The sequence below is a fragment of the Callithrix jacchus genome, chromosome 6, assembly GCF_049354715.1.
Source record: "Callithrix jacchus isolate 240 chromosome 6, calJac240_pri, whole genome shotgun sequence".
NCBI classification, from domain to species: Eukaryota; Metazoa; Chordata; class Mammalia; order Primates; family Cebidae; genus Callithrix; species Callithrix jacchus.
In genome coordinates this window covers 118,065,872-118,085,329 of record NC_133507.1, presented here as the reverse complement: position 1 = coordinate 118,085,329, position 19,458 = coordinate 118,065,872, and the positions used below count along the sequence as shown (strand labels likewise).

General features: G+C 40.2%; 1 protein-coding gene across 12 annotated transcripts in view; it reads left to right on the top strand.

The window, feature by feature from the left end:
- The window catches only part of ANKRD44 (ankyrin repeat domain 44), a 340,075-nt gene that overhangs the window by 190,862 nt on the left and 129,755 nt on the right, over window positions 1–19,458 (top strand). For all 12 annotated transcript variants that reach the window (XM_078328068.1, XM_035305206.3, XM_078328070.1 and 9 more), the window contains exons 7-9: window positions 2,722–2,864; window positions 4,170–4,382; window positions 14,452–14,530. In XM_078328068.1, coding sequence (XP_078184194.1) covers window positions 2,722–2,864; window positions 4,170–4,382; window positions 14,452–14,530 — 435 coding nt within the window. The remainder of the gene's footprint in view (window positions 1–2,721; window positions 2,865–4,169; window positions 4,383–14,451; window positions 14,531–19,458) is intronic.

Genomic DNA, 19,458 nt, shown 5'->3' with positions numbered 1-19,458 from the left:
GAGGATTATCCTGATAGTCCAATGATGACAACACTGAAGGCTGCAGTCCTCATTTCTGCCCGCTTGCCAGAGGTCACATTACTATGTTTTTCCTCTTTGCTTTTGTTGACAAATCCCACTGACAAATGATAGATCTCACAGAGTTTATTCTAAGTGTAGACTTGTGGGAAATGAAGAACTAAGATATTTCCTTTGTATTTCTAATTGGAGAACATCCTGCCATTAGAAAAGTAGACAGGATTCTATCAGCACCAAGTTGTAAACAATCTGAATGCCCATCCACAGGAGATTGTTTTAGTAAATTCTGGAAGATCCACACAAGGGGATACTTTGCAGTAACTAGAGTGATGAGTCCATGAGTATTTATTAGCATAGGAAGATTCTGTGATATGTTAAGTGAGAGCATATTACAAAGCAGTATAAATAGTATCCTCATTTTCATTTAAAAATCTGTTCAGTAATAAACCTGGAAAATAAATGCTAATATTTTAATTGATTGTCTCTAGGGATTTATGATTGTGGATGATTTTGGTTTTTATACCTTTTTGCCTTTCTGAATCTTTTTTTTTTTTTTTTGAGACATAATCTCACTCTGTTGCCCAGGCTGGAGTGCAGTGGTGTGATCTCAGCTCACTTCAATCTCTGCCTCCTGGGTTCAAGCAATTCTTCTGCCTCAGCCTCCTGAGTAGCTGGGACTGCAGGCACCTGCCACCATGCCCAGCTAATTTTTGTATTTTTAGTAGAGACAAGGTTTCACCATATTAGCCAAGCTGGTCTTAAACTCCTGACCTTGTGATCCACCCACCTCAACCTCCCAAAGTGCTGGGTTTACAGGCATGAGCCACCGCACCCAGCCTCTGAATCCTTTTAAACAAGCATACATGCCTTTTATCATCACTTTGAAAATTAACCTTTATTGTAGGGAAAAAGAAAGTAGGATGAAGCAGGGAGGAAACAAATTATGTGGCTAAAGATGGGTCTGAATGAATCCTTGGGTTTAAAAAACCAGAACTGTAAACTTTTACAAGCATTAGCTTTTTTTTTTTTTTTTTTTTTTTTTTTTTGAGACAGAGTCTTGCTCTGTCACCCAGGCTGGAGTGCAGTGGCATGATCTCGGCTCACTGCAACGTCCACCTCTCGGGTTCAAGCAATTCTCCTGCCTCAGCCTCCCAAGTAGCTGGGATTACAGGTGTGCACCACCACACCCAGCTAATTTTTGTATTTTTAGTAGAGATAGGGTTTCACTCAGGCTGGTCTTGAACTTCTAACTTCGTGATCCACTCACCTGGGCCTCCCAAAGTGCTGGGATTACAGGCGTGAGCCATTGCGCCCAGCCCTGCATTAGTGTGTTTTTAAAAAAAGTTGACATGGATTTTCAAGTTGGTTGAAGCATATGAAATGACTGTGTGGCACCTGCAGGACTGGAGCCAGTGACTGTGGGAGACAGCTGTATAGGCTGAACACAAACTAAGCTAGTGTGGATAGGATTCAAAGAATGTGAGGTTCTAAGCTTATTCTTTGCTGATGTATATACAGCTAAAGCATTTGGATAAGTGACTTTACAGGAATCAAATCATTGTTTTGTGTTTTATCAGGATACAAACAGGAATAATAGGCAAAACCAGGGCAAATAGCTTAAGGTAGCACCACTAATAATGGAAAACATATTTTTCTATATACAAGTCTTGGGGAGAAAAGAGAGAAATTTTAATAAAACAAGCCAATACTTTCCCCACCCCAACACACACAAAGTCCTGGAGTCAGTGCTTGTCTTCTACCCTTCAATTTTCAGCCACGTTTAGAGCAATGATCCTGAAGCATCGAAAAATCTTCAGTCCCAAAATAAAGGTCAAATATGTTAATCATTTTTTTTTGTTTGTTTTGAGACAGGGTCTCGCTCTGTTGCCCAGGCTGGAGTGCAGTGGTGTGATCTCAGCTCACTGTAGCCTCCACTTCCTGGGTTTAAGCGATTCTTGTGCCTTAGCCACCTGAGCAGCTGGGACTACAGGCATGTGCCACCACACCCAACTAAGTTTTGTATTTTGTAGAAATGGGGTTTCACCATGTTATCCAGGCTTATCCTTCTATGTATAGTCAATTATGGGACAGAGTAAAAGATCATAGAAAAAAATGCCAACAGGAGCTAAAACTAGGAGCATTTTCTGTTTGGCTTCTAATTCATGAGGATACTTTTAAGTTAAGCCATGTGAAATTGTCATTTTTGTGGGTCAAAATACCATTAAGCAGCAGTAATTTTATATGATTAAACAGTAATCTGGGGTCATTCTCATTAATTGATTTTTTTTCTTTCATCGGTTTTCCCAAACTGAATTGTCATTGTTAAACTTTTCAGTGAGGAATGGCAATTGTTTTCAAAGGCATTGCTTTCATTTTAACATAACTTTTCTAAGGCTCTCTGCTTATGTCTTGGCAAAACCTCACCATTATTCATTAGCATGGTAACAGGCGTCACCTAGATCTCCTTGAAGAGAAGGCTCACGTATGAATCATGTTTTTTCCTCCCACAGCATTTACATTATGCCTGACCATAGCGGATACTCAGCAAACATTTGTTGAATAGTTGCCATGAATCAGCTTTTTACAAATAACTCAGCAAAAGACTGGTGGCAATAAAAGCTAACAGTGATAATTTAGGTGAAATGAATCAGCAAATTTTCCTATAAAGGTTAACAATGTCTTCTGCTGCCTTTGTTTGTAAAGGTCACCTGGATGTTGTAGCGTTGCTCATTAACCATGGTGCAGAAGTGACCTGTAAGGATAAGAAGGGTTACACCCCTCTGCATGCCGCGGCCTCCAATGGACAGATCAATGTTGTCAAGCACCTCCTGAATCTAGGGGTGGAGGTGAGCTATAATGAATGCCCCGCTGAATGCCTTGTGTATTTGTGGGATTTCTGTTATTCTAAAGTTAAATCCTGTTTGCTCTTTAATTCAAGGGCAGGGAAGTTGTTTTCTAGCATCCCATCTTTTTGAGTTTCTGTGGGCAACTGATGAAGGGCAGTGGGGCATACACTAAGCAGAGGAAAACTGGAAACTGAATAACTTTCTATATCAACATAGATAAATATATAGACATGTAGAGTCTATGTCATATATATTAACTGGTTGTTTTTAAAGACTAGCTAAGGTTCCGCATCCCACCTTCTGAGTATAGCCTTTTAAGTCATGACTTGAAGCAGAAATGAATGAATAAATGGCAGAGACAAACCGCAGCAATGTCTACTGTTGAACTGGAGAAGTCAGACTGCCCCATTCTCCTTCCTCTAGTAGAACAGGAGCAGTGGTGAGGTTGGAACATCCTGTCCCCCAGGAAAGGAAAACCAAGTTCCTATATGACTGTGATGATGAAACCCAGCACCCAGGGCAGGTCTCATAAAGCAATAGGGAGCCATGGACTAAACACACCTCGTGAGGGCACCACTCCTCTGCGACTAAAATGCAACCTGTGATTTGTCGGACTCCAAAGCAAAACCACGAGTGGGTTCTGACCCACCTTCCATGTTTAGGCTCCAGAGGCACCCCCCCTGCCACCTCTTACCATTTCTTTAGTTTTACTGTGCCTCAACCCTAGAGTTTGGGGCTTTTTCTGTACTCCCCTGATTTACTTCTCTTTTGGTGTTTTGAAAGAAACTTTGCTCTTCACCTTTTATCCCTTTGTTAGCTGAAAAATACTTCTCCCCAGGATGAAACTTCTCTCTCTCCAGTTCATTTTTTGTCACATTGACTTTTTGCTGCTCATTACCATGGGGCAACAAGCATTATCAAGAAGACAATTATATTGGCTGATAGATATTTCCTTTCTCTTTTTTCTTTTTCTTTTTTTTTAATTGCATTTTAGGTTTTGGGGTACATGTGCAGAACATGCAAGATAGTTGCATAGGTACACACGTGGCAGTGTGATTTGCTGCCTTCCTCCCCTTCACCCACATCTGGCATTTCTCCCCAAGCTATCCCTCCCCAACTCCCCCCCCCAGCTGTCCCTCCCCTATTCCCCCCAACAGACCCCAGTGTGTAGTGCTCCCCTCCCTGTGTCCATGTGTTCTCATTTTTATGGATATTTCCTTTATCCACAGCCATTAAGCTTTTTGTGGAAAATGGAGTAAACTGGCTCCAGTGACTTTAATCGCCCTGTGTTGGACTCTTTTGCAGATTGATGAAATCAATGTCTATGGAAATACTGCGCTTCACATCGCCTGCTACAATGGACAGGATGCTGTGGTTAACGAGCTGATTGACTACGGTGCTAACGTGAACCAGCCAAACAATAATGGGTTCACCCCTTTGCATTTTGCTGCTGCCTCCACTCATGGTGCTTTGTGTCTTGAATTGTTAGTCAACAATGGGGCGGATGTTAACATTCAGGTATGACTCTCTTAGTCTCTGTGTTGAATGCCTTTGTACTGAGCTCCTGTTTAAGCAAAGTCAACTACTGCCAATTATACCATGTTTTAGCGAGTTGGAACCCTGAGCAGTTTGACTCACACAGCCTTGTCCTGGATTTGGATGCCATAAAAAAACGTGTGGAAGCCAAGGTGGGTGGATCACAAGCTCAGGAGTTCAAGACCAGCCTGGCCAAGGTGGTGAAATCCCATCTCTACTAAAAATATAAAAATTAGTCGGGGGTGGTGACAAGTGCCTGTAATTCTAGCTACTCGGGAGCTGAGGCAGATAATTGCTTGAACCCAGGAGGCAGAGGTTGCAGTGAGCCAAGATCATGCCACTGCACTCCAGCCAGGGTAACAGAGTGAGACTCCATCTCAGAAAAAAAAAAAAAGAAAGAAAGAGAGAGAGTAGTAGTATTTTTCAGAAGGAGGGAAGGAGGGAGGGAGGGAAGGAGGGAGGGAGGGAGGGAGACAAGGGAGGGAGGGAGGGAGGAAGGAAGGAAAGAAGGAAGGAAGGAAGGAAGGAAGGAAGGAAGGAAGGAAGGAAGGAAGGAAGGAAGGAAGGAAGGAAAGAGAAAGAGTTGTGTTATTTTTCTCCAGGAGTGGTGGTACCAGCTGAGAGATACCAAGGCTCCAGTTGTGTGTCCTTGTTACCCTTAGTGAATGTGCCAGAACAAATACTAGATCTCTAGGATGTTGACTTGGCCCAGATGTTAATACTGAGGTGAATGTTGACCTGATAGGGCAGCGCTACTGAGAATTCAAAGGAAGGCCTAATAATGACTGTGGGCCTGTTTCCAACCCCAGTGTGGGTTTAGAGCTTCTCAGATACCTTCTCTTGTTTTTTTTGAGACGAAGTTTTGCTCTTGTCACACAGGAGAACAATTGCGCGATCTTGGCTCACTGCAACCTCTGTCTCCCAGGTTCTGCCTCAGCCTCCCCAGTAGCTGGAATTGTAGGCATTCACCACCATGCCTGGCTAATTTTTTTGTATTATTAGTAGAGATGGTGTTTCTCCATGTTGGCCAAGCTGGTCTCAAGCTCCTGACCTCAAGTGATCCTCCTGCCTCAGCCTCCCAGAGTGCTGGGATTACAAGTGTGAACCACTGTGCCCAGTGAAGACCTTCTTAAAGCAAACCCTATATAGTAGCTTTAATGATGTAACACTGAGCCATTCATTATGATCATTCCTTTATTCAGCAAATTTACTAAGGACTACCCAGTGCTCTCTGTTAGGTACTGGAGATGTGCTCCAAGATGAGATTCAGTCTCTGCTCCTAAGAAACTTATAGTGTAGTAGGGAGATAACATGCACTCAGGCAATCATGAGCAAGCAAAGATATGATGAGTCACAAGAGAAGAGTCATAAAGCATTGCAAACTATAAGAAGCAAGTGTTGACCTGTTTCTTGCTTGGGAATCAAAAATGGAGATTGGTTTTGAATGGAGACTTGGAAGTCTAATGTAGTTTAGTCGAGGAGGGACAGAGATAATTTGAGAGTGTTCCAGATAGAAAGAACAGTGTGAGCAAAGGTGGGTGGGAATTCTGGATAGGAAAAGCTCTATGTAAACTTTAGGTGACTTGTCAGCTTGCTGTGTAACAGCTAACCAAGGGGGAACCTATGCACGTAGCATTCATAATTTAAATGACATCACTTGAATGCATTTAATGCAGAATATCCTAAGCTGTGCTAGGAGATCTTTTATTCAACCCAGGCTTCCCTTCTTCCCAGCACACAGGGATCCTGAAGCAAGGCCCCAGTGTATTCTGTCTCTGGTTTTAAAAAATGTGATTTCCAAGGTGTAATTTCAAGAATATCATAACAATAACCTTCTCTAGTCACTATTAAAATCTTTTTTTTTTCATAATTTCTAAGAGTGATGAAAGATGGGACAGATTTTCAGACTAGCAATTGATTGTATCGAATAGAGTATAATTTTATGAATGTGCTAACTGCTGGCTTGGCCTGCTATCTCAGCTCCTCAGGAGGCTGAGGTATAGGATTCCTTGAACCCAGGAGTTTGAGATCAGGCTGAGCAACCCAGGGAGATCCTGTCTCTAAAAGATTCTTTTATTTTTAATCGTGTGAAAGAAAGGAGTCATAAATGAGCCGAAATGTGATTTGACCAGGAAGAAAACTTATCTACTTGATGATTTTGAGCCCAAGCAGCTTGGGCCTCTCCAGACTCTGCAGGCCACTAATCATTCTACAGTCATATGATCAGACCTGAGCATTAAAAACAGTAATCTGGTCACAGAACACCAAAGGCAAGAAACAAAGGAAAATAATCGTATATATGACTACAAATCTTTACTACAAATGTTACTACAAGCATTTATGTAACAAAACAACAACTAAAAAACCTTTAACATAAAATTGAAATAAGAACAACTTAGGGAAAATTTTCTTTAATATACATAATAAGCAAATAGTTAATATGCTTGGTATGTAAAGAGCTCATACAAATCAATAAGAAAAAGTGATCACTATTAGGAAACATAGAGTAAAAGTCAGATCACAAGAGAGAGAAAACAAAATGCATTAAAGCTGTTAAAAACTAGTCAGTATTACTGGTAATTAGAAAAATACAAACTAATACAACAACATACATTTGTGTTAAAGAATGGCAACTATCAAAATGGCTAATATCTAGTATTATCAATGAAAGAATTAAAATGCAATAAATATCAATTTTTAATGTTAAAATGTTACAGTTATGTGTCTGTGTACATGACACAAAGAGAGAAAAATCTATGGCGTATGTACCAATATGCTAGCAACAATTGTCACTGCAGAGACAACAAAATTATGATTTAGGTTTTTGTTTGTTTGTTTGTTTTTTGAGATAGAAGTTCACTCTGCTTGCCCAAGCTGGAGTGCAATGGTGCGATCTCAACTCACTGCAAACTCTGCTTCCTGAGTTCAAGTGATTCTCCTGCCTCAGCCTCCCAAGTAGCTGGGATTACAGGTGCCTGCTACCATGCCCGGCTAATTTTTGTATTTTTTGTAGAGAGGGGGTTTTGCCATGTTGGCCAGGCTGGTCTCTAACTGCTGAGCTCAAGCAATCCATCCACCTCAGCCTCTCAAAGTGCTGGGATTACGGGCATGAGCCACTGTGCCCAGCCTTTAGTTTCTTTTTTGTGTATTTGCTTTTGTCTTCTGATTATGATACAATGAACATTTAAAAAAAATTATTATTATTATTTTTTATTGAGACAGGGTCTGGTTCTGCCACCTAGGTTGGAGTGCAGTGGTGGGAGGGCTGGCTGCAACGTCCGCCTCCCAGGCTCAAGCCATCCTCTGGCCTCAGCCTCCCAAGTAGCTGAGATTACAGGTGTGCACCACTGTGCCTGACTAATTTTTATATTTTTTGTAGAGGCAGGATTTTGCCATGTTGCCCAAGCTGGTCTCCAACTCCCAAGCTCAAGTGATCCACCTGCCTTGGCCTCCCAAAGTGTTGGGATTACAGGCATGAGTCACCACACATGGCAGAGCATGTTATTTTTATATCCAGGAAAATGAAAAGCTATTTTCACTTTGGAAAAAAAAAGAAAACCAGGTGTAGCGGACCTAGAGAAGAGCTGATTAGTGGATAACTAGCAGTCAATAAAACTAGTATATCAGTAAGAGGTAATAAGAGAACAGGGGAACAAGGAGGAGGAGCCAACTGAAAGGGGAGGCTTTGCAGAAAGAAAATCAGCAGAACTTGGCAGGACATGGACTGCAGGAGTTGAAGACTACCGTAAGGATTGAAATGTGGCGAAGAGGCTGGGCGCAGTGGCTTACACCTGTAATCCCAGCGCTTTGGCAGCCAAGGCGGGTCGATCACCTGATCACCTGGTCAGGTCAGCCGAGACTAGCCTGACCAACATGGTGAAACCCTGTCTTTACCAAAAATCCAAAAATTAGCCGGGCATGGTGGCATGCCCCTGTAATCCCTGCTACTCAGGAGCCTGAGGCAGGAGAATTGCTTGAACCTGGAGGCAGAGGTTGCAGTGAGCAGAGATCCTGCCACTGTATTCTAGCCTGGGCAACAGAGCAAGACTCTGTGTTAAAAAACAAAAAAAATCTGCTGAAGAAAGGTGGTACAGCAGAGTAGCTAAGTGTTCAGTTCTGGGGCCAGACTGCCTAAATTCCAATTCTAGCCTTGACATTTAGTATCTATATAATGGTAAACAAGCTCTCTGTGTGTCTTGGTTTATTTATCTGTAAAATTAGGGATATAATAGTATCTTTTCCATGGAACTGCTGTGAACATTAAACAACTTTATCATACATAAACCATGTAGAATAATATCTGCCACATGATAAGCAGTAGAACAATAGATGTTATCATTAATATTTTTAAAGAGGGATGTCTTTAAAAAGGGAGGAAGGGTGGGCTTAGGAAGTTAACCCGAAACATTTAGTTTTTGAGAGGCTGATTTTTAGGTTTTGGTATAGCAGTCTGAGAAGCCCAAAAGTGGAAAACATGGTACTCTAGCACGGGAGACTGGTAGGGGACAGAAGAAAAATTATAGATTGCTTCATTCACATAAAGGCTATTGTTGAAACAAGAAGATAGGGTTGAGACTGCCCAAGGAGAGAGTCTGTAATAGCACAAGTACAGAAGGTGATACAGCCCTTTACTCTTACTAAAGTAAAGGTGGAGAAAGAGCCAGAGAAAGGGATGCAAAATGTTATTAGAGGAGACAGGAAGGAGTAATAGTGTTTTCATGAAAATGGAAAGCAGACAGAAATGAATGGGGGCATCAAAGTGACCAAAAAACTGTGGTCCAAGTTTGGCAAGGAGTGTTTGTGTGAGACTGAAACTGTAGAACATGGTGTTGAAGGGGGCAGGAAGCACACAGGTGGCCAAACAGTCAGTGTTCGCAAGACTGTAGACATCTGTCTGCCATCCTGGTATCTGAAAGACATCCGGTGAATCTTTCAAAGAAAGGGAAATCATTGAAATTTGATAAAGGAGCTTTCTTTACCAGCCTCCACTTAATTAATCCATAGGGCTGTCTGATGCACTTCAGTATATCTGCAAAACATGCCACCGATACTCTTGGTGTGCCCAATACCTGGCACTAGAAGGCTACTCTCTGGCACACCTGCCTACTACTTCCAGTTAACTGACCAGTGGTCAGTTCAGATTGGATAAAGGACTTCAACTGATGTGGTACATTGGTTTTTGGAGTCCTTTCTTCCTTTCCACAAATGGAACTAAAAAGCATAATTCCTTAATTTTAATATTTATTTTTTTCCTTTGGACTGCTAATCATAACTAGAATATAAGAAATGCCATTTTAAAACTCTGAGATTTGGGTTTATTATGATCAAATCTATATAAATAGGATTTTGAATCAAATCTAGCCTTAATTCTCCGTCTCCCTTCATCTACGCTGTCTGTATCCTCCGATTTCCTAATTCTCTTTGAATCCTCTTTAGTTATTCCAGATCCACTCTGGATGCACGAATCATCTAACGTTTCCACAGAGCCATCCTGTCTGACTCTGGAGGTAGCTGTCTAATTCAAGTTGTTATCTCCTCGTACCACATTGCTCCTTGGATTTTGAAAGTATTTGTAGATTATAAGACAATTTGTATTTGTTTAGATTTTCCAAAGGTTGAGGGAAATAGCATATTGAAATGCAGCCAGCACCTACCCACATGTTCACTTTGTTTTCCTCTATTCTCACGAAACAGTAAAAGTGATGTCTTCATGAGCAATTACAAGATGGATGGAAGAGGAGGAGGACTGTGTGTTCTGCCTGCATTTAACAGTTCCTCATTTTGCTCAGTTGACCCTGGCCCTGTTTTTTGACTTTGTAATACAAGTTTAATTATGATAAAATAAAGATATACTTTACTGATACAATAATCCATTCATGGTTTACTTGCAATTTGTAAATAGATAGGACATGAGAAAGTATAAAATAATTTTTCTTTCCCATTACAGATCACAGTGTAATTTCTGTAGTATCTCAAGGCCCTTTGTGCAAGCATTCAAGAGTAAGCGTTAGAGAAGGCACTACACATAGAACTGTGCTGGATATGACTTAGACAGGTTCAGAAATTGCCATTGTCAGGTTGTCTACTTTCTGGTCACTGACATTTAGCCTGTACATGATCTCAATTCTTTTCTGTCTGTGGGCTTTTAGATTATTTAGCTCTAAGAGATGGGAGCTGAAACATGTCTGTTTGAAGTGAACCAGTTCCCTTCTTTATATGTACCAAGACCAAATTATGGAATAGTTTGTTTTGCAGAAGTTGAAGATGAAAACTGGAATAGGCAAGAGTAGGCAGTGATAGGTACACGGTACTTAGAATTTTGGAGAAGTGAGGAAAGGAGAAGAATGAGTGAGCCAACCACGTTCCATCTCTCTTGCCCTTAGAACCATAAAAAGCAAAGCAAAATAATTTGGATTATGTATGGCTTTTTAACACCAGTATTTTAGACGGCTCTTCCATTGAATTAGGAAGACTTAATGGGTTTCTGACCTTATTTGGCCCCACCCCTAACCCCAGGTTGGACTTAGTGTTATCCCATAGAGACTTTATTGCCCTGTATTAGGGCTCTTGAGCTGTGTGATTCCAGCAGTGGACCATGCCACAGAGAACATTATGCTTTCAAGACCCTGGCGAATAACAATGTCTGTAAATTCAGGGATGGTGTGTGGAATGTTAGAAGATGAGGAAAGAAGGCATTAGGAATAAAAGAAAAAAAATGGATTTCTGAGGAGACTGATGTCAAGAAAATACAAACACTCCATTTAGTTCAAAGATTAATCTTCCTTAGGCAATGCTGAGTTTGGCCCTTAAAGAGTACTAATATTTATCATAAAATATTTTTAATCCTCAATACTTTTCCTTTATGACTTAGGGCTTGATTATGCCTAACTCAATAGAAGCTTAATTGAATGGATTCTCAAAATAACAAAAATTTCAAAGCCCTAAATTCTATGGGAAAATGTAGCTAGAAAATTCGAGGGAGACTAGAAATTAAGAAAAAATTTCATGAAAGCTTATAATAGACGGAAGAATTGCACCTATTCTCTCCTTTGAGAATGCAGGGAATAGTTTTATCTTTGTGTGAAGTTCTAGGAATAGCAACAGCCAGTACCCCTGCATGATAACTTTCAATTTCTCAGATCCTGAAACTCAGTAGGGTTCCCTAGTTTCGACTTTAATATTCTGAGTTATAACTTTTAAAGGCTAAATAAAAAGTATTGTCCTTTTGAATTTCTTTCCTTGGTTTTCAATGGCATTTTGGAATAATTAGCTCCCTTTACACCCCATATCATATGAAGAAAGCTGCCTCAAAATGGCTGCCAGGATACTCTTAATGCTTCCTGTCCAGATTTCCCTACCTTATCCAACTGTTTCCCCATGAGAAGAAAAAAAGAAATCAGTTATATCCTGGATTCAGTAGATGAACCCAGGCAAAGATCTACAAAGATGGATGCAAAGCAGTTGTCACCACTGGTCATTTTGCTGTTCTTTGCATTTAACTAATTTTGGTCATCTGTATTTACTTGTTCCTTTACCAGAGGCACAAGCACTCTCAGCCAAAAGGAAGGTTGTGGTGTTTGCTGTCCCTGAAATGGAACTGGCTTTGCCCACTACACACTGTAGAGATCACTCACTTCTGCTTTGTGTTTCTGCCTGCAGCTTAGATAGCTACCACCAATTTGGTGGTTACTCCTTGGTAAAGCCTTTAAGCACTTTTCTAAGCATGGAAAATTGCTTAGCTAAACATTTATCAAAATATTTTCTAAATGCCGAAGTATTTATAGCTTTAGATATATTTAATTAATAATTACTTATGGTTTATATTAAGAGGAAACACTGGAGCAAAGTTTAAAGAAATAGCTCCACCTAGGGACAATTAATGCCAACTCCACAATTTCTGCCTTCTCTCTCCTTATCTTGAATTGTCATCATTTTTTTAATTGGAAGGGGGTGTTTTAATCTTTATTCCAAAGTAGTTCCCAGGTGTTTCAGTCCTTGGAACTGTGTGCAGTCCTGACAACTAAGGCCTACCTCTGAATTGACAACTTTTAGGAGCTCTCCTTCCCAGCATGTCTCATGGTCAGCAATGATGCCGTATGGAACTCATTGTCTTGACTGCACCCGTTTTTCCTCTAAAAATATTATCAAGTTTCAAGTCTCCTTTCTCAGTCTGTTTTGATTCAGGTTACACTCATATAAGATAGAGAGAGGATCCTATTATTTCTTTTCTTCTCCCATCTACCTGAGAACAATGAATTATAATGATACATGTTTTTTTCAATCAAGATGAACTTACTGTTCTAATTAACTTTTTTTCTTGGCACAGATTATGTGTAATCCCTTTTTTATTTATAAGGAATAGGCTTATAGAATATAATAAAATTCTTGTGTTAAAACCTTGGTTTTATAAACTATTTTAGCCCACAGTCCAAATCAGGGGGTAAAAATGGGGACCCTCTTACCCCAGTTTGGTAGTTCTGGGTTAAAGTACAGAATTCATATTTCCAGCAAGAAACCTGGGTGATTCAGACATAGGCATTCCTTGGTCCACTCTAAGAAATACTTACCTGAATTATTATCTGTTTTCCAAGATAGAGTTTTTTAAAACAGTCATTTTAAAGCACAGGTATTTGGATTTCATCACAAAATGAACATGTATTTTTAAAACCTCTTATTTTAACTTCAGACCTAGAGAAGTGTTTCCACTGAGACTTAGAAAAATAAGTGTTATGTCGTTTTTTTAAATAACAATACTTGGATGAAAATACATTCTTTCTATTGGAGATAGTTTTCTTCTAAAATAACAGTAATATTTTCTTTTGGGCCTATTTTCAGAAGAAATTCCGTAAATTACTATTTCTTAGATAAATATGTGGTACCTTGGTATTTAGTATAATGATGATCAGTATATAGATGTTGTACATTTTCTGTGTTTTGGCTTAATTTTCTGTGTTTTGGAAAGGAAATTTCATTTCTATCATGAATAGTAAGAAATATATGAATTCAGCACACGTTTCCAGCTGATCATTCAAATGGCAATTTCCTAAACAGCTGCATGCCTTAGTCCTCTAACTTCTAATGAGTTACGTGACGTAAGAGATTCTGTTTTGAAACAATCAAAACTTATGGTTTTGTTTTTGTTTTTCTTTTAATTTTTTTATTTTTTGTTTTATTTTAAAGTGATTTAAAAAAAAGAACGGAATTAAAATGGAAGGAATTATGGAGAGATCCAGATCAGGTTTTTCTCTCTCTTTTTTTCCGATAGAATCTTACTCTGTCACCCAGGCTGTAGTGCAGTGGCACGATTCTGGCACACTGCAACCTCTGCCTCCTAGGTTCAAGCAATTCTCCCATCTCAGCCTCTCGACTAGCTGGGATTACAGGCACATGCCACCATGACTGGCTAAATTTTGTATTTTTGGTAGAGATGGCATTTCACCATGTTGGCCAGGCTGTTCTTGAACTGCTACCTCAAGTGATCTGCCCACCTCAGTCTCCCAAGGTGCTGGGGTTACAGGTGTGAGTCATTGCGCCTGGCCTCAGGTCAGTTTTCAAAGTTGCAGTGATTCAGAACCATTTGGTTAGCTTTGGCTCAAACAGGACCAGGAAAGTTAACACATTTGTCTTTTTTTTTTGTACTGTAGACAAAGGTTGAAAAAACCTCTAAGGAAACTTCCTTCTCCGGTAATCACAGAAGAGGAATAAAGGCTACAGATGACTGTTTCTCTAGGCTTTTAAAAAATGCCATGTTATGCAATAACTTCAGAGGTCATTTTATCTTTTATCTTTCAAAATTATCTTTGCCTCTTGTAATTGTTGATCATACTTTAAAAAAAATTTTTTTTTTTTTAAAAACATCACCCCGTCACCCAGGCTGGAGTGCAGTGGTAAAATCCTAGCTCACTGCAGACTCATGTTGATCATACTTAAAAAAAAAAATTAAATGGATGTTTTCAGGGCATTATTAGCCGTGTTCATAGGGGTATTTCAGACTGATGTCACTGGCTCATGAGCGCCTCCATTGTTTTTCTCTCCATTTTTTTTTTTTTAGAGTAAAGATGGCAAAAGTCCACTGCACATGACAGCTGTCCATGGAAGGTTCACACGGTCACAGACTCTTATTCAGAATGGTAAGAGATATGCTTCAGTAGTGTCATTATTTCAATAGTTTCTTGTTGTGAATTTGGCTGTCAGTTACCTGGATATGAAAGCTGATTTGCCCTGTTTTGGAGTTTTAGTAAGCATGCAATTACATAGTTCTTTGATGTACTTTGCTAAAAGCTGCTCATCAGACATGTCATCAACATCCACCTTAGTAGTAAAAACATAAAGCCATAGTTTCACAGTCAATTTGGAATCAGGCACAGAGCATGAGCTTTGAATTGGAAATGATATATTTATATAGGCTCAAGATTCTGTGCTTTTCACTCTGAAACTAATCAAGGTAAGTAGCATTCATTTTCTAGCAACAAATCTGAATTATTTTTAAATTTTAGAGTTCACTATAGTTTCCTAAGATAAAACTTATTAAGCTAATTGGGCAAAAGTAGGAAAAATGAGATGACTCAGAGGGAAAGCAGGTAAGGATGTGATATAAAATTATAAAATCACAGGCTTAGGAAGGGCGTGATGGCTGATGCCTGTAATCCCAGGCACTTTGGGAGGCCGAGGTGGGCAGATCAGCTGAGGTCAGGAGTTCAAGACCAGCTTGGCCAACATGGTGAAACCTTGTCTCTACTAAAAATACAAAATTTAGTCGGGACTGGTGGCAGGAAGCCTGTAATCCCAGCTACTTGGGAGGCTGAGGCAGGAGAATCACTTGAACTTGGGAAGAGGAGGTTGCAGTGAGCAAGATTGTGCTCTAGCCTCGGTGACAGAGTGAGACTTTGTATCAAAAAAGAAAAATCACAGCTTGACAGAAACCTGGGAAAGCCACATAATATAGTAATTTTCCAGGCTCACAGCAAAGGTGTACTTGAACCATCAGGTTATCATTGAAGCCAAAGTACTAGGGAATTCAGTCTACATCCCGGTTCATGTTACTCATAGCGGGTCATGGCCAGCAGCATCTGTGAGTGGGTTGACTTTGACAACACAACTTCTGTTAGCAAATTTTAGAGAGGATTGAAAAAAAACAAAAACCAGGTTTAGTTCAGATTTTAAGCTGACATTCCAGGTCAATCCAGCAGTTCCTATTTTTAGTTGACCCACATTTCTACTTCTCAAAAGTTTGGTATTAGTCAGTTTCCTTGGACTTGTATTTTTCTCATCTGTAAGAATTTTAGACCACATACACTTGAATTATCAGTGGCACTGAGTTATGTCTTAGGCACTCAAGACATAAAACAAAGAAATGTCAATCTGACATTTGGCTGGAAGACCAGCCAGTGGAATTATGCTTAGGAAGCAAAATATCTGCAGCAAAGCCAAGGAAATTTATAAGCATTCCGGTGAAGCTATAGGGGAAACGAAATCCTAAGATGTTTCCAGTGAGCTAAAGAAGGTAAAACGGAAATTCACTGTGCAATACCATTATTTCTAATTTGTAATATGTGCTATGCCATTGACTTTCATTTTATTGAAAAGGCCACTGTGTTTTATTTTGCTAAATGTAAATAAAGGGGGTAGGGGGCAGTGACCCTAGTCTCTTTTGAGCACGTCTCTTATGCCAGTGTATTTCTCAACCATTTTTCAGAAATAATGTCCACCCCCTTAAAAAAGCAAACAAAACTTTCAGAAACAAACAAAACTTAAACAGCTTTGGTTCCTTTTTAGAGCAACTTGAAGCTCCAGAGACAAGATTGGAGGGAGAACAATCTTTGAGTTCTAGGCACTGCCTTCCTGCAGGTTTATCTCTGTGTGTCAGGCCATGCTGGTCATCTCCATGATGCATCTCCCCTCTGTCCTGCTAGCATGCCTACAACAGTCCCAGGGAACTGCTGGCAGCTTTGGACTCTCCAAGAGCCATGTGGGCTGGAAGACTTCTGTGCCCTGCCTGGATATTCTTGCTAGACTTTTTTTTTTTTTTTTTTTTTTTTTTGGGACATTCTTGCTCTGCTGCTCAGGCTGGGGTGAGATGGGTGATCTTGGCTCACTGCAACATCTACCTCTTAGGTTCAAGAGATTCTCGTGCCTCCGCCTCCCAAGTAGCTGTGACTACAGGTGTGCCACCATGCCCAGCTAATATTTGTATTTTTAGTGGACAGGGTTTTGCCATGTTAGCCAGGCTGGTCTTGAATTCCTGGCCTCAAGTAATCCGCCTACCTTGGCCTCCCAAAATGCTGAGATAACAGGTGTGAGGCACTGTGCCCTGCCGTTTCTAGACTTTAGAGTTGGGGAAGACCTAAAAGAGATCTTGTCTTTCATCCTCTGTGATCAGGGGATCTTTGTTTCAGAAACTCTGATTCTTGCTTGTCCTGGCATCTTGCTTATAGGTTGGGTGAGGTCCAGGGGCCTGAACTGATAAGGATATAGTGGCTATCATACATAGCCTTTTATGTATAATGATAAAGCTAAGTGATAATGATAAAGGCAAGTGTTCACAGTGTGCCAGGCACTTGGCTAAACACCCCTTATAAAGCCTTTCAACCACCCTATGAGAAAGAGGTACTATTATTATCACCATTTCAAAGATGGGGAAACTGAGGCAGAGAGGTTGTCACTTGTGTCTGGATACAGGGCCAGTATGTTGAGGAACAGGGATCTGAACACAGGTTGTCTGACATTAGAGACTGAACTCTCAACCACAACGCTTATAAACATGATCTTCAGAAACCAACAGTGTTTAAAAAGAATTCCCTTGAAAATTGAATTCTGTTTACTCTGTCACTTATATTTGAAATAGAGTTGTCCTGGTATTCTCTTCTCTCAACTGACAGTTTTTTGCATTCATAACACATGTGAGAACTGTGAATTCTTCCATTTGACCTTTTTTTTAATGCCCCTGGGGCAAAGAAAAGGAAGTTCTTTTTTTTAACCTCCTGTTTGTTGGCTTCCTTCCGGGAAGAATCTTGGGCTGTTGCTGGGACCCTCCCTCACCAGAGGCTTATGCTGATAGGGCCTGGTATCAGTCCCCCAAGAGTGGGGTATAACATAGCAGGAGCTCCCCTGTCCTCCAGGACCACATGGGCACAGCATTTAGCTCCCTGAAGCAACTAAACGTGCTACTGAGGAATGTTCTTTGTATTTTTTTTTTAAATAATTTATTTATTTTACTTTAGGTGCATACTATATGTGGTATTTCTCCCCATGTTCTCCCTCCCCATCCTCCCCTCCCCCCATTGTCTCTCCCCTACCCCCCTCAACTGTCCCCTATGTGTGATGCTCCTCTCCCTAAGTCCATGTGTTCTCGTTGTTCAGCACCAACCTATGAGTGAGAACATACGGTGCTTGGCTTTCTGTTCTTGGGTCAGTTTGCTGAGAATGATGGTTTCCAGATTCATCCAAGTCCCTACAAAGGACACGAACTCATCTCTTTTTATGGCTGCGTGGTATTCCATGGTGTATATGTACCACATTTTCTTTGTCCAGTCTATCACTGATGGGCATTGATTGGGTTGGTTCCAGGTCTTTGCTATTGTACACAGGGCTGCAGTGAACATACGTGTGCATGTGTCTTTATAGTAGAATGATTTATAGTTCTTTGGGTATATACCCAGTAATAGGATTGCTGGGTCAAATGGAATTTCTATTTCTAGATCCTTGAGAAATCGCCATACTGTCTTCCACAATGGTTGAACTAATTTACACTGCCACCAACTGTGTAAGAGTGTTCCTATTTCTCCACATCCTCTCCAGCATCTGTTATCTCCTGATTTTTTAATGATTGCCATTCTAACTGGCGTGAGATGATATCTCAGTGTGGTTTTGATTTGCATTTCTCTAATGACTGGTGATGATGAGCATTTTTTCATATGTTTGTTGGCCTCATATATGTCTTCTTGTGTAAAGTTCATATCCTTCGCCCACTTTTGAATGGGGTTGTTTTTTTCTTCTATATCTGTTTTAGTTCTTTGTAGACTCTGGATATTAGCCCTTTGTCAGATGGGTAGATTGCAAAAATATTTTCCTATTCTGTTGGTTGCTGATTCACTCTAATGATGGTTTCTTTTGCTGTACAGAAGCTCTGGAGTTTAATTAGATCCCATTTGTCTATTCTGGCTTTTATTGCCATTGCTTTTGGTGTTTTAGTCATAAAGTGCTATGCCTATGTCCTGGATGGTTTTGCCTGCATTTTCTTCTAGTGTTTTTACGGTGTTAGGTTTTATGTTTAAATCTTTGATCAGTCTGGAGTTAATTTTATTGTAAGGTGACAGGTAGGGGTCCAGTTTCTGCTTTCTGCACATTGCTAGCCAGTTTTCCCAACACCATTTATTAAACATGGAGTCCTTTCCCCATTGCTTGGTTTTGCTGAGTTTCAAAGATCAGATGGTTGTAGATGTGTGGTATTTCTTCTGGGGTCTCTGTTCTGTTTCATTGGTGAATGTCTCTGTTTTAATACCAGTACCATGCTGTTTTGATTACTGTAGCCTTGTAGTAGAGTTTGAAGTCTGGCAGTGTGAGGCCTCCAGCTTTGTTCTTTTTGCTTAGGATTGTCTTGGCTATGCGGGGTCTCTTGTGATTCCATATGAAGTTTAAAGTGGTTTTTTTCTGTGAAGAAGGTCATTGGTAGCTTGATGGGGATAGCATTGAATCTATAGATTACTTTGGGCAGTATGGCCATCTTCACGATATTGATTCTTCCTAACCATGAGCATGGAATGTTTCTCCATCTATTTGTGTCCTCTCTTATTTCATTCAGCAGTGGTTTGTAGTTCTCCTCGAGGAGGTCCTTTACATCCTTTGTTAGTTGTATTCCTAGGTATTTTATTCTCTTTGTAGCAATTGTGAATGGGTGTTCACTCTTGATTTGGCTCTCTGTTTGTCTGTTATTGGTATATAGGAATGCCTGTGATTTTTGAACATTGATTTTGTATCCTGAGACTTTGCTGAAGTTGCTTATCAGCTTGAGAAGATTTTGGGCTGAGATGATGAGGTCTTCTAGATATACAGTCATGTC